A 17,309-nucleotide genomic window follows, 5' to 3' on the forward strand; every position below is an offset into this window, starting at 1 on the left:
GGACCTCCATCTCCCAACAGATCATTGTAATGATAATCAACACATTTCTATGTATTTTAACTAGCTATGTGCTGTTGTTGTTGTTGTAGTACCCTAAGTATGTAGGCTATGCATGTGAGCACAAAACATTTGTCATTCGTTATTTTGCGGGATTCATCTTAATATAAGAAATCTTTGGTTGATAATTCGGCCGGAATACAGGCTCCCCCAGTTTCTGGATAAATTATGTTAAATATGGTTTTTGGTGTAAAAAGTTGCCTGAAGCAAACCACGGTCGAATTTTTTTCTGCTGCTCATTTTTATTAACTTTCATTAGTACACGATAACAAGAATCAATTGTTATGATTGATTCCTGTGTTTTTCCGACAAGTGTCAAGCTGAACAACACGGCCCGTCTGAGCCACCGTATCTCCTAGGAGCGCTTCTCACGCACACGCTGCGCAAAATCCTCGATGTACATCCTATCTCCACTACACATTCGTCTGCGCGGATGGTTTGAAGATTTGCCGATCTGCGCATGTCTACGCAGCGCAACTTTACGACAACTCCAGCGCATCATGGCGTCCTCCACATTTTGCCCTGTGCTGTTGCCCTTAAGGAGAATAAATTGCAACCTTAACAAAATTTGCACACTTGTTTCTCTTAACAGGACAGCAGCATACTCCACAGGACTGCCAATAAACAATGGCGCTGAGAGGCAAGGTGAGTTTGCGCTATGCAATCGTCTGTTATTTCTTCTGTTCGACCGCAGATGTCTAACGTTAGCGGGATGCTATCTAGCTAAGGGCTGTGGACGGACACTACGCTTTTGGGTCGAGTTTACTGCTAAAGCTGTTAGATAGCTAGCGAGCGAGCAACCTGGCACGGTGGTCTGAGAATAAGCACATGGTTATCGTTACGATGTCGTTTATGACAATTCTTGTTAGCAAGTTTGTTATTTGTTCTAAATCCGTCTAAATAATGTACGTCGCTTTTTCCTCAGTGCTCTCAATCTAAAAAAAAAACACCCCAGTTCACGAAAGGGTCCCCTCCAAACTGAGTGAGCCATTTATTATATTGGGGTTGTTCAGTCAAGGGAATGATTTATGTCTCCAATTTGAGTATTTTCCCTTGTTACTTTAGGACCTCTGTAGGAGTGAATTTGTTACAGTAGTAAGTGTGTGCCCTTTATTTTTTTTTATTTTTAGTATTATTTTGAGCCTAAGAATTTCTTACCTGTCTGCATGTTTCCAGATAGAGGACGCTCGGGACAAAGGAGGCAAAAAAAGGTTGGAACCTGCATTTACTCAAATTAGCTCATAACATTTGATGGTACTATTAGCTAGCTAGCATTTACTACTTGGGAGAAGGAAAACAAAAAACTTTTTTTTTTGCCTCATTCAGATCATGGAAACAAGGACTGAGAAAATGGCAGTGGACCAGGACTGGACCGCAGTGTACCCCACTGCAGCGTCTTTCAAGCCAGGTTCTGTTCCACTGCCTGTGCGGATGGGTTACCCAGTTAATAGAGGGGTGCCACCTGCGAAAAAGGGCAATCTGGAACTTATAAAGGTGAGTGGTGGTCTTTAAAGGTCAGCTGTGTTTGCACAGTGTGATCATCTCTTTTCAACAGTCTGGCAGGTCAAATAGGTTGTTTTCAGCTTGGATGCTTCCGGTCATTGAATTGTTTAGGTCGGAAGTCTTTAAGTCTGCAGTCATCTGTAATTGTGGAAACGTTCGTCTAGGAGGAACAAGTACAGCCAAAAAGATTGACAAAATAGGAACAACATACAGTAAAGCATGTAGGGCAGTGATCCCTAACCCTGGTCCTGGAGGGGTTTTTTCTCTCTCTCTTTTCCCCACTGTGAAATCTTCTCTAGCTGTTACTGCATTAGAAAAGGGGAGTGTAAAAGCTTAATCGCTGCAATAATGATTCAACTAAAATGACAATGTCTGCTTTAGTGAATGCAGCTTTCTTCAGGAAAGTCTAAGACCATGTTGGGTGTGCCTACTTGTGTATGTATTATTTCATGCCTTAATGTCTTACAGATTCCAAACTTCCTGCATTTAACCCCACTTGCCATCAGGAAACACTGTGAAGCCCTTAAACGTATGTATATTTATGTTATATATAGAGTTTATTTTATTTATTTCTGCTGTTGTGTTGATTTGTTGTTGGCATTTTATTTCTATATTCTTATAGAGTTTAAAGAAATAGAGTTTATGGGTTTGTTTTGTTTTTGTTTGTTTTTTTACTTTTTTTTTTTTTCTCTGCCCCATCTCTCTGATTCAGCATTTTGCACAGAATGGCCTGCTGCTCTGGACTCTGATGCTAAATGTGAGGAGCATTTTCCCATCCAGATGCAGAATAAGGACTATGTATTTGCTGGACCATCCCTGAGGAACCCGGATGCTAGAATTGTCAGACTCACTGTGAGTTTTGTCCTTTCATTGCTTTAACAATCAAAAGTTTGGTATGTATTGTGAAGTTGTTGTTGTTGTTGTTATTATTATTATTATTATTATTATTTTTATTATATTTATGTTCTATCACCCATGCCTGGATTTGGATCTGTGAGCCCTGCATGGGGGTCACAGTGGTGGGGGTATTGTGGTTTCATACAGCATCAGACAAAAAAAGCCTCAATGATTTTCTATTTTGTTTTCTTCTCCCACCGTTTACTTAAGAAACTCTTGATGTTAGATTAGGACCAAATTAGGACAAAAAGACTGCAGAATAAAGCCTGATGTGGGAGAAGGTCTAACTCAAACATAGAGATATAACACCTGAATGAAATTGTCAGAATCACTGCGTTACCATTGGCTGTTTCACAGCATAGCTGGCAACAGTGACACAGAAAAAGCATTAAAGTTAATGTGTTGTAATCTCTGTTTTTCCTTTCTCAAAGAGGAAGCTTAGAGTAATGATGTCACAGTGGATAAGTTGGCTGATTGGCTGATCCTGAAGAGGATTTCAGAGTGGGAGGGATCTTAACACTTCACTTGGCTGGTCTTAGCTGACCCTTTTGAATTGTTCTGTTGATTTGAGGAATGCGATTTAGCCTCTCAGAGAAATTTGGAAGATTAGAGCCTGCATGCTCGAAATAGCAGACTAGGCTGAGCATAATGCGGTAGAAATCACTTCTTGGGGAAAGAAGATTTGAATGAGAGAGGACCGAAATGACTGAGATTTATCTAAGCACAGTGACCACTTTTGGGGTTTTTTTAGTGTCCAGTCTGAGAGAAACAAAGCTGGGCATTTTTGAAGAACATTACTCTGCCATTTAAAGCTCTCATTGGTTCTATTGATTAGAGATTTCAGTGGATCTCAGTGGAGTACTCACTGGGCATAGACTCTGTCTTTCCCAAGGAGCCATACTGTCGGCTAGCTATAGATGCTTTAAAATAATTTACCTGAACTATGTTTATTTAGGGCTAAATCGTTTTTTTTATAGAGGCTGTTTTATAGATGTGTGTGGTTTGGCATTGCCTGTATTTTGAATGTTCTATTATGAATCTGATTGTTGGGTAAGACTGTCTGCTCTTAGAGGATTGTAGGTAATCTGGATTTTTCTCCCAGTGTACTCAATCTGTTTTGTTTGTCTGTATTGTGCAATGATTGACTTTGAAATTACTTTGGTGTTTTCTTAGTATCCCCTCCCATTCACATGGTAGCAACTTCCTTTCATTTATGCCTATGATTTAAGATTAAGTTTCTCAATTTTGTGTAAAGTTTCTCTTTGTTTATTTCCATGTAGCTAATATTATTAGTTGTGTGCTTAAAGGAAGTGAAGAGTGAAGTGAAGAAGGTTTTTCTATATATTTTCCGTCTACTGTGAGATGAGGAACTGCAAAAAAATTTGAGACGGAATATTGTTTGTTGTCTGTAGGTGAAGCTGTCCAGTTTGAATCTAGATGAGCATGCAAGGAAGAAGATGATCAAACTAAGTGGAGAACGTTACAACAAAGACACAGACACCCTCACAATCACCACTGACAGGTAGCCTACACTATGTCCTACCTCCGTTTGGAAAGCAGCAACATAAAGGACTTAAGTTTTTAATGTGGTTGCTAAAAGCGTAAGCAGATCTCACTATTGCATCTTTAAATGGCTAATTTGCACCAAATAGTTACAAGCTACTTCTTGTAATATTATGGAGCTGTAAATGGAAATGCTTTGTTACTGCAGCAGTCATTTGATTTGACTCCATAATGGCAGACACAAAACTACTTCCTCATTGTGTGGTGCTAAAATGTAGGTTTAGGTTAATTAGTGCACACTGACTGACTGTTCCTTCTCAATTATTATACTTTTTTTTTGTTTCTGCAAAAACATGTGTCCACCCTAGTATTCCTTTGTTGGATTGTTTTGCTTTTGGGAAGGTGGGGGTGACTAAAACCTTAAGAGACATGGAAAAATGTTGAGTTTGAAAAAGTTGTTTAGATTTTTAATGAACAATATTTATAGGCTAAATTTATATATGTGTATAAATTACATGCATCTGTTGCATGTATGTAATAGATGCACTATATAATAGTTGGCTAACTAATGTTTCTCTGTTCTCTATCACAGTTGTCCACTGAAACAGCAAAACTATGACTACGCCATGTACCTACTCACTGTTCTGTACCATGAATCCTGGGTAAGCTGCTTTTTTCCTCTCTCTCTCTTTTCTTCCCCACTTTTATGCTGGATTGAGGGTATTCTCTGTTGTACTGTACATGGACTTGGAAATCATCCTCTCGTGTGTGTGTGTGTGTGTGTGTGTGTGTGTGTGTGTGTGTGTGTGTGTGTGTGTGTGTGTGTGTGTGTGTGTGTGTGTGTGTGTGTGTGTGTGTGTGTGTGTGTGTGTGTGTGTGTGTGTGTGTGTGTGTGGGAAGGGCACAATGCATTCATACCTTTAGGGATGTGCTGCCTATACCAGAACCTTCAAAAAGCCCAGCTGGTGGTATAGGGATTGAATATACACTAAAGGCTGTATGTTTTTCAAACACACCGGCTCGCTTTCTGCCTTTCATCCTAGGCATAAATATTTCAGGGTTTCCATTGTACCCCCCCACTAATTTCAGTGGGGGGCCTGCTGACAGTTGTGCATTTCCTGGAGTCTGTGAGGGCCCCCAGAGGTACCAGAGAAAGAGAATGAGTGATGGTTTTGGAGGGTGTGTGTGTGTTTGTGCATGTGGAGGTGTGGGGTTGCAGTTAATGAAACCCATAATATCCCTGGTCTGACTGCGTTCCATCACGAGAAGGCACACTCTGAGCATGCGTAACGACTCAACTTTTTGTCTTTATGCAGAAGAGTTAATTATGTTGCAAAGCCTGATATTTCTATCCTTTTTTTTTTTTTTTTTAATGATCAGGATCCACATTAAATTACAGCAGTTTTGAGAATTAAGATTTGTTTCTTTGTTTGATTTGTTTTAAAATATAAAATCTCCACAATGTTTAAAAAATACAAATTCAGTTTGAATACATTTGTGAATTATAGATTGCATATCAATATAACGTGCTGACTGATGTTTGATGTTCAGGTATGCTCCACAATTGCCTTTACTTTTGTAAGTCACTCTGGATAAGAGCGTCTGCTAAATGCTGTACATGCAAATGTAAATTTGCAAATGTACATATGATATTCAAATCTATGTAATCCTTGACCAGGTTCACTGGCTAGGTGGTTGGAGTGGCCATTACAAATATCTGTTTTTCTATATACCCCTGCATATAGTCCAACATCTGACGCCACTCTATTTGCATAGTACAGTCAGAGGGAGTGAAATGACTGTAGCGTAAGGTTAGTGTAGATGGAACACTGATTTCACAGAAAAAGCATTAATATGATACGCTTGAACTTCTCTTAGGCAGATATAAAATCTGTTCTTTCTCTCATGGGTCTATTCAGTCACCGTCATTCAGTCTTTCACCCGAAGACCTTGCCTTTTACCAGCATGCAGTCAGCCTGGCCTGTTTCACTCCATCTTTAAAAGTCAAAGAAAAATGTTAAGCCTTTAACTCTGACAGGGAATAAAGCAAAAACCTTCTCCAGATCACTTTACTTCCCCTTACGTTACTGAATTCCTCCCTGATTGCCTCCGATGGACCCAACTTGATTCAGATAGAGTCAGGTGTATTTTCCCAGCATGTCGTGCTCACAAGGGACCATGTGGCCTGAGTGTTTTGTATCTTGGGCAGTAACTGCGCCGTAAAGACGAGGCTGTACTGGAGAAAGGCCATGGTCGAGTATTGTTAGCTGCCCTGGCTGGGAAGTGTAACTGTGTCCACTGGCCTTTGCAGGTACAATGGCTGCCACAGTAGTGCCTGCGAACGGATAGACACAGCTAGAGTGACGTTGGGCTGCCAAGGGAGGGGGACAGGAGTTGACAATGGGGGTGATTGTTGGTGACCACAGGGGTGATTATATCTAAGGCCTGATTTACTTGCCAATACAGCTACCGGCTAATCCGTTCAAACAGTACTCAAACTAATAGCGAGACAGGAAAAAAAAAAAAAATGAAAGGGGCTCAAGCTGTTCTCAGTGCTACGGTTTCAAGATTCCACAGATTCTATTTGCAGATAGAAATTGGAAGTTGGTGTTCTGTCATTGGATAAGGAGGTGCTCACACATTCGACAACCCTGATCACAATGATAAACACTTCTAAATGTAGTATTTCCTTATCCTTTTTCTCCCCCCTGACATTTGACCATATGTCTGCCACAAGGTTTGTAAATCTGCTTTAGTGAAAAACAAGAGGCTTTGTGACCACTGACTCAGGAATGCACAATATGATTAGATCTTAACTGTGAAATGCATTTTACCTGATGGATTTTATTGATCATTTAATCCTTTAGGTAAATGTAGCTCATTTAAGTGGCTATTTGTCCAGTTATATGATATTATGTTGGTCTCTGAGACCTTGCTGTGAAAGATTGGACTGCTTCCACACAGATGGCCTTTTAAATGCACCATAATGCCTGTAGCATCCTCAATTATGTCCCTATCCTCTGCAGTAAAAGGGTAATTGCATCATGTAGTCTGAAACTAATTGATCTGCCTCTTTAATTTGGGACTTTTAATTCAATCACAGGGTCAACATATTAGCTTTAGTTTAGGAGGAAAGCCAAGAAGGATACTACAAGCAATAGTGAGGGACTTGGCAAGTTTTTCTTTTTTTTTTCTGCTATTGGCAGGGATGTTATAATAACCACTGTAGTAATAATTAGTTATTAGACTCGAACACCTGGACTGGTGAGAGGGTTTATCTGCCCTGGGGCATACATATGGGAACACTCATGCATACACACCAACAAAGGAGCTTTTGTATAAGCAGAGTATGATGTGGTTTTAGACAGGCTGCCGATAGAGCAGTATGCATGGAGAAACTCGAGCCTCTGGTTACATAGATGAGGAGGCTTCATATTAGAGATATTCAGCTACACTGTATACACACATTGCTTCCCTTACACGAATAACTTTACCCTGAAATAGAAACAAGCTTACTTGGATTGAAAATTCAAAAATTGGTTTGATTTTATTTAATATGGCACAAAAAGTGCTAAGAATGTTAAGCTTGCGGTGCTGTCCATTCAGCCAGTCAGATCTGAATCTTTCTGAATCATGGTAAAATTTGAGTTTGCATTAAATAGTTTTTCTTAAAGAATCGTAACCAAACTGAGTCATCTACAGTCCTGTTTTCCAAACTGATTCATTTATGTCTGTTTTTATTTTGTTGTCGTTGATCAGAAAACCGAGGCATGGGAGAAAGAAAAGACGCGAGCTGATATGGAGGAGTATGTTTGGGAGGATAGCCCATCCCAAAAGAACGTTTTGGAAACTTTGTTGCGCATGCATCCACTCGGTGAGAAGCAGCAGCAGCAGGAGGAGGAAGAAGTGCGGGAGGAGTTGCTGGGGCGAAAGGAGGTGCAAGAGTACAAAGACTCCATAACCAAGCTGAAAAATGAGGGGGAAACTGAGAGCAACATGCAGAAGTACAAAGAAGCGGTGAAGAAACTTCTCAGTATCTGAAGAACATTGTGACCTGACCATGAGAATGAAAGAGGAAATGAGCTGGACTGGGCATGGAGGACTGATTTAAGATCAGCCTTAATTCAGTTGATATGTAGAAGCTGATCTGAAACCATCACTCTATGCATAAATATGGGTTCATGTCTCCAGCCAATCAGTTGAGAACCCACCCTGTTTTTCAGTTGTGTACATTCTCCAATGCACATGCACAGGTTCCTACATTCACTAACCATCAATACAGATACATTGTTTTGTAACAGCAGATGTACTTTAAAGTATATACTGACAAAGTGATGGTCTGTAACATAAACAATGGTCTTGTTTATGTATTTATAATGAATAAATTGTTCTGTGCTCATAAACAACATTTGCTGTCCACTGACCTTTGAAATGTTAGTGTAGTATGTACCTTATTCTTAAAAACTAGAATGTTTCCTCCTCTGGCTTGGCAGTTGCCTTCTCCTGACACATGAACGTAAAACGCTCCACTCCTCCTAGCCTAATACGCGTCATTCTCCTTAAAAGCAAATTCGGTACCATTGCAAACACCCTGCTAAAAGGATGCTTTCAAGCAAAGTCTGGTAAATATACCCAGTCGCTCCATTAGGTTTTACTGTGATCTGTTGGTTATGGGAAAAGAGTAACCTGAGACTCTCGAAAGAGTTCCGGCATCTTCCATTTGGGCCTGGGGAGAAAAACTAGTCCAAGCCCAGGTGGCAGTACCACTCTTTTAACAACTCCCAGCACTTAGGGACCAACTGCCTTTAAAGAACAAAACGGAGCTTGTTGCCTGTCTTGCTTGGAAGCACCCATGATACTACTTAAAAGTTTACTCTGCTGGCTGGTTTCCTCACAGAGCCTGGTATTACTCCCTATGTGAGCGTGGGCCTTCCAGGAACAGTAGTGACTCATCTACCACCTAAAATAAGAACATGGCCTTGAAAAAAAGCACCTGAAACTAACAGGAATGTTGACATCTGTCCAGTGCACCTGTTTCAGCTAATTACCAAACCAACCTGTGTAGTAAACAGCCATTTTCTTATTTTACCTGAACCATATTTAGTAGCTTTGGAATAAAAATCGGTTTAATGAATAGATTACATTTAGCATTTAATTACATGTGGAGGATGTTTAAAAAAAAACAAAAACTAATACTCATAAGTGAAATTACATTCATCATGGTCCAGAGGTCAGATGTCCTAAGACATAATAGCGAGCATTGTTAAGTTATCAAGACGGATCTCTACAGTTATCTATCTAGGCTATACTGAACATCTGCAGAAGAGTTGATTAAATGGAAGTGATTGACGCAGAACCTTGAACATTACAATACCAAAAAGAGGATTATTCACCGAATCTGGTCATTTGTAGGAGCTGTACATGGTACCTTTTTGTCCCTATGTTAACAAATAGAGGATTGCCAACGTATGCTTACGGTCAAGCTATGGTCAAAAGGCTGTTGAAAGTATCAGCGATGATGTGAGGGTGCCTGCAATGTCTCTAAATTGATCATTATTAGCAGCTTCTATAGAACACTTCTATAGTCTCACGAGCTCTCTCTCACAATGACGTATTTGATAAGTCGCATGGAGCCTCTCTTTCCGGTTAAGGTAGTCCGGTATCTCCCCTTTCTCCTTCTCCTACCTCTCCAACTTACTGCCATCAGCACTGAACAACAACAACCAAACGCTATGGTTGCGCAAGTTGCCAATGCAACCAAGACAGTGTTGGCTGCCAGGTGCCATGCTGGCATCAGGCCTTCATCTCCTCCAGGCCGTGGACTGTCGCCCGTCGTAATGTTCCGGCTGATGTAGCCTTTCGTGTCGTTGGGATATGGCTGACTGTCCTCCACACTGGTAGGGGGAGTCAGTGAGGTGGTCACTGAACCTGCTGCCTCTGAGTGCAGTCTAGTTGACATTGTGGAATCCTCAGTGGTAGCTACGCTGTTGGAGGTGTACACTTGAGGTTGGCCGTCTCTTGTTGGGGACTGAGTGGTACTTTCTTCTGTAAGTGGAGAATCTGGAGAGAGGGGATTTGTTGGTTGAGAATAGGGCCTTTTGGTTTTGGTCTCCTGGCTTGTAGTCATTACCGTCTGTGGTTGCGTTGTTGGTGTTCTGTGGTTCTGAATGATAGTTTTAACTGTAGTAAGAAGAAGCGTTGATGCTAAGGTTGTTTTCCTAGAGTTGAGCTGGGCTGTAACAAGTGTACTGTGAGCTGAGGTGTCTTCTGATGTACTTTGTTGAGTACTAATGAGTGGAATAGAAGTGGTTGTTGTGGTATGTTTGCTGCTGAATATGGATGCTGTTTTGGATGCCCATGCGGCTTCATTGGTGGTAGATGCTGCTGTGGATGCCTGTGTGTTTTCACTAGATATGGATGCTGTTGTGGATGCCCATGCGGCTTCATTGGTGGTAGATGCTGTTGTGGATGCCTGTGTGTTTTCACTGGTCATGGATGCTGTTGTGGATGCCCATGTGCCTTCATTGCTCATCAGTGCTGTTGTGGTTGTCTGTGTGGTGTCACTGGTTACAGATGCTGTTGTGGACGTCTGCCTGGTATCAGTGGCTACCGATGCTGTTGTAGATGCCCATGTTGTGACTACTGGAAACGTAGGTTGGGCTGTAGACTGGTATGTTGAGCCTGATCTGGGCTGATTAGAGAATGATGACGCTGAAGTTGTGGCAGTGGAAGCTGGCTGGAGGGGTAATGTTGAGCGTGAATTAAAGAAGATGGATGACGATTGCGTGGAACTCGTTGGGGCTGTGGTTATCGATCTGGTGGAAACTGTGGTGGTGGTGGTAGCAGTATGTGGTGACAGGTTGGCAAGAACATGAGTAGAACTGGCTTGAGTGGGGGCCTTTAGGGTGGATCTATGTACAGAAGAGGCTGGAGGCGTATCCTGGGTAGACTGAACCGAGACAGGAAGAGTAGAGTCAGGCACGTCAGATGTAAGTGAGGTGGTGGGCGTCGATGTGCTAGAGGCAGGAGTGGCAGGGTGGGTAGAGCTACTAGGCACCACGTGTGGCCGGTTGAACTGCCGCTTGTCGGACGCAAAGGGTTCCGAGACATTGAGTCTGGACAAGGCCTGGTTAGGCAGCACTTGGAAATTAGAAGTGAAATGGTTCCCAAACACCAGCAGGTCAGGATCCACACCTGCAAAACACATCTGGAATAAGCTCATACAGGAAACTACAGGCAGATATTTCTGGAAAGTTATAGCTTATCATTCACCTTTAGTAACATTATAGAGGATGACATTGCCTCTTTGGCGAAGAATGCAGCTTTCCAGCGTTGGGCAATGAAGGTGAAAGCAGTTGGCACTATCCTGAGTGGTGTTGTAATGAAACACAGCCAGGTTACAGGAGACTGCAGGATGGAATAAGATTGGGTTAAGCAGTGCTGTTCAGAAATGAGCATTGGCCAGTCTGAATATTGGATAATGTGTAAATGAGGAGATATTCAGAACATTCTGATAGAAAGACTGTAACGTTTCGTAGCATTGGTGCCAAGTGACGAAAGAAGAGTTCAAATGAGCTGAGCTAAAACATGGAGCCACTGTACGGCCACTGCGTAGGCTATGATATGTGTGAGTGGCCTACTTTTTTAGGTCTTTTCTCAAGCTCTCCTTCTGTGCAAAGAAATCGTGTGTTAGTGAATGACAACCAGCATGCTATTCCTGCATTAACACATCTGACTTCAGCAAAAAATTCAATTAGCATGTTTTTTTACTGAGCCCAAATGCAGTCAGTCAGACATGTTTGGTATCTAACATAAGCTTCTTTAGCTTACAACAAGAAATAGGCCAGGCTAACAAACGTAGGACTTGCATTTCTATAAACACATGCCCAAAAACGTCATTTATCTGCTTTGAAAATGTATTGAAAAGCTAAGTTTTTCGTAAAATGGCATTACGTAATAATTTCAGCTAAAAAATTAAACTATTACTCAAAATGCCAAAACTAATAAAGATCTGTATGCACTCTGAGCAGGTTGAAAGGCATTTTTGAGATGAGATTGGTAACAGTCTGAGTCTAGTGGTCTTGGTTTTGTTTTTAGCCATGTTAGCTAGCTAGCTTAGCACCTCCTGTTTTAAACCTGTTAGCTAGCGAAACATGTCTTGGCTGATCGACTGAATCTGGGGTTGGTGACCATTGCTGTTTTTTTTTTTTGTTTTTTGTTTTTTTTTTTCTTTTGTAATATGATGAACTGGGATTACTTACAAAGTTAACTAAACGTTGTCTGCAGATATTTAGGATTTTCTGAAGTTGTTCTCAAGGAAACAACGAAAAAAAGACAAGAAAAAAAAAAACTGCTGAAACATTGGCGAGTAGGTCCAGGCACTTTCTCCACGAATAAATCAATAGAAATAGCTAACGTATTTCTTTCTGTTTATGTAATATTTTGACCCAGTATCTCCTTAAAGAAAATTAGCTCTGAGATTATCTAGTAATTATTATGATGAACCCACCAATGAAATCGTGAAATTGTGCCTCGCGTTTCAGAACACTGTACTGCCAGCATACTAATATTAGCAATATCTACAGTATATAGCTAGTGAGTAAAGTATACAGTAGTATGTGCGCACATGCTGCTTTACAGGACCCTGAGGGCACGGGTCCTGCATGCTGTTGAGAACTCACAGTTGCTGGAGAGGCAGCACGCGCGGCTGCATTTGAGCGCGCTCTCCTCCTGATAGAGCTGCAGCAGAGCGGCCCCTCTGCGCTGCGACTCCTCTACAGCGATGTACAGCCCGGGGAAGCGGCGGATCCAGCAGTCCTTGTAGTAGCTGGTCGGGGAGCACACGGGTTCCGCTCTTTTAAGCCAACTCAACAGCCACAGCGCACTCCATGCGATGAGCATCGTTTAGATGAGAAGACCGAGAAGACGCGTCACATCATCTCCGCGCGAGCATGGCCGAGGCGCCGGGCTGTGTGGGTGTGTGTGGGTGTGTTTGTGATGCAGGTGGGGCGAGAGTGTGTGTGGACACGAAGGGTAAGGGTAAGATGAGCCTGAATCTGCCCCTCACACCCCTCCTCCTGCGCCCAGCACATCAGGGAGCATCCCACGGGGACTGAGTGTGTGCTGGGCTTGTAGTTCTTGCTGTGTCCTCGAATGTGTAACCTGAGCAGGTGTCTGACTGCCATCTGAAACCCTTTTCATCTCTAATGTTAAAGTTCATGTAACTGTAGCATAACATACTAGAACATACTATTTATTTGCACATACAGTACTACTAAAATATAAATAAATGATATAATTATGCGAGTACAGTAACTTAAAACATGTATACACTGAAGTAAATCTGTAATAGTGAGGACAGCAGGTAAGTGCTGAAGAAATACATAGCACAGGACATCTCATTTTTTCCAGTACTCCTCAGCATCTCGTCTCGGGAATAATATAAGCTACATCACACACACATCATGAGCTCTAGTCAGGCAGTGGTGGCAGTTCCCCCTGCTGGGCCTTAACCACTCCATTTTCAGTACATGTTCACTCTCAGTTACAGTAACAGTATGTATGCTTTACTTTCCAGACGGCAGATCATTACCGCAGAGGTTAGATCTACAGTAACAGAGCAGCCAGCGCACCAACCGGCACATCTTACTGCAGCCGGCAAACCAACCTGCACACCAACCAGCATATCCTTAAGCAGTCGGTGCACCAATTGGCACATTCTAAAGCAGGTGACACACCAAACAGTGCATCCTAAAACAGACAATACACCAACAGGCACATCTTAAAGCTGCCGACACACCAACAGGCACATCTTAAAGCTGCCGGCACACCAACAGGCACATCCTAAAGCTGCCGGCACACCAACAGGCACATCTTAAAGCTGCCAGCACATCAACAGGCATATCTTAAAGCAACCGGCACACCAACAGGCACATCCTAAAGCTGCCGGCACACCAACAGGCACATCTTAAATCTGCCGGCACATCAACAGGCACATCTTAAAGCAACCGGCACACCAACAGGCACATCTTAAAGCTGCCGACACACCAACAGGCACATCCTAAAGCTGCTGGCACACCAACAGGCACATCTTAAAGCTGCCAGCACATCAACAGGCACATCTTAAAGCAACCGGCACACCAACAGGCACATCTTAAAGCTGCGGGCACACCAACAGGCACATCTTAAAGCTGCCGACACACCAACAGGCACATCCTAAAGCTGCCGGCACACCAACAGGCACATCTTAAATCTGCCGGCACATCAACAGGCACATCTTAAATCTGCCGGCACACCAACAGGCACATCTTAAAGCTGCCGACACACCAACAGGCACATCAAAAAGCTGCCGACACACCAACAGGCACATCAAAAAGCTGCCGACACACCAACAGGCACATCTTAAAGCTGCCGGCACACCAACAGGCACATCAAAAAGCAGCCCAGCATCACAGCAATTGACACATCCTAAAGCAGCCGGCACGTTAAGCGACATGTCCTTAAGCAGCCGGCACATCAATGGGCACATTTTTAAAGCAGCCAGCACACCAACCAGCACATCTAAAAGTAGCTGGCACGCCAATCAGCATACCCTATGGCTGCTGGCACATCAAATGGCACATTTCAAAGCAGACGGCAAACCAATCGGCATACAAACGGCACATCCTAAAGCAGACCAATGGGCACATCTTAAAGCAGTCGGCAGACCAATGGGCACATCTTAAAGCAGCTGGGACACCAAACAACACATCTTAAAGCAGCTGGGACACCAACTGTTGCATCTTAAAGCAGCCGGCACACCAAACAACACATCTTAAAGCAGCCGGAACAACAATCGGCACATCTTAAGGCAGTCGGCACACCAAATGGCACATTTTAAAGCAGCCGGCACACCAAACAGGCACATCCTACCGGCACATCAAACGACACATCTTAAAGCAACCAGCACACCAGCAGGCACACAGCAGCTGGCACACCAAATTAAATTGCACATCTTAAGGCAGCCAGCACACCAATAGGCACACCAAATGCCACATCCTGAAGCAGCTGGCACACCAACAAGCGCATGATAAAGCATACTTGTTTTAAGGTCCCATTCCACTTCATCTGTTGCTATATGAGGCGGACACTGTACCTTTTGACAAACAGCAAATGCATGGGACCCGTCACTGTATTCAAGACTACTTGTGCTCTGTTTTTATGATATCTTTACTGCCTGATTGAGCTAAACAGATTTGTTCAACCTTACAGATTAGATTAGTTAAACACATTCTAGATATTATGCAACAAAATGAGTCTGGCTAAGAAAAAAAATTGCTAGTGGCATTACTTAAGCTTTTATTGTTTAAATGTATTAGTCTTTAGATTTAATCCTCAGACACCATTGTCGATCATCAGAGATCAGTGATGCTGGTTGCCCAGGATAACCAGTGTTAAAAACATAAAATATGCTGGTTTTTGTTGATGACCTGCTATGTTGTTCCAATCTGATTTTCTGTCCTGTTAGAAGGAATGCATTTAACTGTCGCTCTGGATAAGGGCATCTGCAAAATGCCTTAAATGTAAATGTAAATAAGTATTCTGTACACTGGAATGGCACATCTAAATGTGGGAAACAGCTTGAAACAGCACTTTACATTATTGAGATTAAAAGAGTGCTACGATTGCTTAAGGATGTTTGGTTTTAGTTGCTTGTTTTTCAAACATTTCAGCTCTTTGTGTAAATCCTTTGTGAATGAATTTCTCTGTTTTCACCATGTGATATAATGTGAATCTGCAGTTGTTCTTTCCGTTTTTTTATCAGTTCCAACAGTGACTTGGAATAAAATCTTTTTACGTTGGCTTGAAAGAATCCTCAGAAAGTGTGATTTTTGTTCTGGGGTTAAATTACAGCATATTTTGGGATCAATGTTTGGGAATAAAATATAATCGTTTTGTTGAGAACATAATCTGAAAACACACGTGGGTATGAACTGTTGGTTTATATATCTGTAAAAACAGTTGTATAATTTGCCATTTACCGTTGAGAGTATTTTTTCCTTAATTTGCCCACCGTGCGTAAAGCACTAGACGCGTAAAAGCGCACCACACACGTAAAAGCGCACCACACACGTAAAAGCGCACTAGATGCGTAAAAGCGCACTAGATGCGTAAAAGCGCACCACACGCGTAAAAGCGCACTAGATGCGTAAAAGCGCACCACACGCGTAAAAGCGCACTAGATGCGTAAAAGCGCACCACACGCGTAAAAGCGCACCACACACGTAAAAGCGCACTAGATGCGTAAAAGCGCACTAGATGCGTAAAAGCGCACCACACGCGTAAAAGCGCACTAGATGCGTAAAAGCGCACCACACGCGTAAAAGCGCACCACACACGTAAAAGCGCACTAGATGCGTAAAAGCGCACCACACGCGTAAAAGCGCACTAGATGCGTAAAAGCGCACCACACGCGTAAAAGCGCACCACACGCGTAAAAGCGCACGCGTAAAAACGCGCGCCGTGTGTAATCGAGAGCTCAGACTGAGATCACAGCAGATGTTTAGAGAAAAACTTAATTACATGTCTATTAATTACAATATATTAATCTGATAAATAGATCTGGACCTCGTCACCCTGTACAGATCAGGGTAGCGAGAGAACAGATCACATGAGAACAGTTCACTAACACTGCTGTTAGTTTGATTTAAACAGATCTTAATCTACATTATAAAGTACACTCACAACGTCACAGAGTCCCTAATCTATAAAAACACCCTCCTGCCGATCACACACGCTTCCCTATTTCACTAACACACGAGTTCTTTAGGGCTTATATGCGTCGTTAAGACAGAAAGCGCGCTGGAATGGCTGATTATATGTTTTTGTTTTTGGGTTTTTCTAGAGCGAAGTTGACGTTTTTTTACGTTGACTTACTTTTTACGTAACTTAGTCCCTCATAGTTATTTCCTCATATTCAGATCATTTTCACTGTTTGACATCATTTAAATCAGTTATTCTTTACATTGTGTCACTTTCAACAATTTCATGACCAACTCAAATGCTCCAACTCCACTCCTTGCAAAACAGTGGTTGTTTGACTCAATAATAAGAGTGGAGACCTTTTAGGTTCCTTTTAGGAGAGAATCGTGGAGCCAGGTGGAGAACCTTTGAGTCGCCATTCGCTCTTTATTTGGTAGAGGCTGGGTTCTTTAGCTGAAGAAGGGTTCTGTTATTGTTATGCAAGTGAGAAACCGGTTTTTGTGAAACTATATAAGAAAACCTCTAACCTTTGTCCCCTAATCTAAGTGAGTGTAAAGAACCTTTATTGGAAGTAAATATTTAAAATATTTAATTTACTTTTTTATATT

The 17,309-nt window shown here is 42.2% G+C and overlaps 2 protein-coding genes across 2 annotated transcripts; one reads left to right on the forward strand and one right to left on the reverse strand.

Annotated features, from left to right (window-relative positions):
* The first annotated feature begins 540 nt into the window (after positions 1-540).
* mrps35 (mitochondrial ribosomal protein S35) lies at positions 541-8,366 on the forward strand. The gene is made up of 8 exons (XM_072672261.1): positions 541-702; positions 1,234-1,268; positions 1,384-1,551; positions 2,029-2,089; positions 2,273-2,412; positions 3,870-3,979; positions 4,553-4,622; positions 7,720-8,366. The coding sequence occupies exons 1-8, from the start codon at positions 558-560 to the stop codon at positions 7,999-8,001; spliced, it is 1,011 nt and encodes a 336-aa protein (XP_072528362.1). The 5' UTR covers positions 541-557; the 3' UTR covers positions 8,002-8,366.
* Positions 8,367-10,871: 2,505 nt separating this feature from the next.
* LOC140549648 (MANSC domain-containing protein 4-like) lies at positions 10,872-12,861 on the reverse strand. Its single transcript, XM_072673399.1, has 4 exons — positions 12,642-12,861; positions 11,233-11,367; positions 11,011-11,154; positions 10,872-10,909 (listed from the first exon to the last, which is right to left on the reverse strand). Exons 1-4 carry the CDS (start codon positions 12,859-12,861, stop codon positions 10,872-10,874), a joined length of 537 nt encoding a protein of 178 aa, XP_072529500.1.
* Positions 12,862-17,309: the final 4,448 nt, after the last annotated feature.

Source organism: Salminus brasiliensis, chromosome 2, assembly GCF_030463535.1.
Source record: "Salminus brasiliensis chromosome 2, fSalBra1.hap2, whole genome shotgun sequence".
Lineage (NCBI taxonomy): Eukaryota > Metazoa > Chordata > Actinopteri > Characiformes > Bryconidae > Salminus > Salminus brasiliensis.

Excerpts from the sequence above, each read along its gene's own strand:
- LOC140549648 (XM_072673399.1), bottom strand. The coding sequence starts at position 12,861 with ATGCTCATCGCATGGAGTGCGCTGTGGCTGTTGAGTTGGCTTAAAAGA. Across the intron at positions 11,155-11,232 it reads CCTCTATAATGTTACTAAAG|GTGTGGATCCTGACCTGCTG; the intron begins GTGAATGATAAG and ends TGTGTTTTGCAG. Across the intron at positions 10,910-11,010 it reads CCGGCCACACGTGGTGCCTA|TCTACCCAGGATACGCCTCC; the intron begins GTAGCTCTACCC and ends GTCTCGGTTCAG.
- mrps35 (XM_072672261.1), top strand. The coding sequence starts at position 558 with ATGGCGTCCTCCACATTTTGCCCTGTGCTGTTGCCCTTAAGGAGAATA. Across the intron at positions 1,269-1,383 it reads GACAAAGGAGGCAAAAAAAG|ATCATGGAAACAAGGACTGA; the intron begins GTTGGAACCTGC and ends TGCCTCATTCAG. Across the intron at positions 4,623-7,719 it reads TTCTGTACCATGAATCCTGG|AAAACCGAGGCATGGGAGAA; the intron begins GTAAGCTGCTTT and ends GTCGTTGATCAG.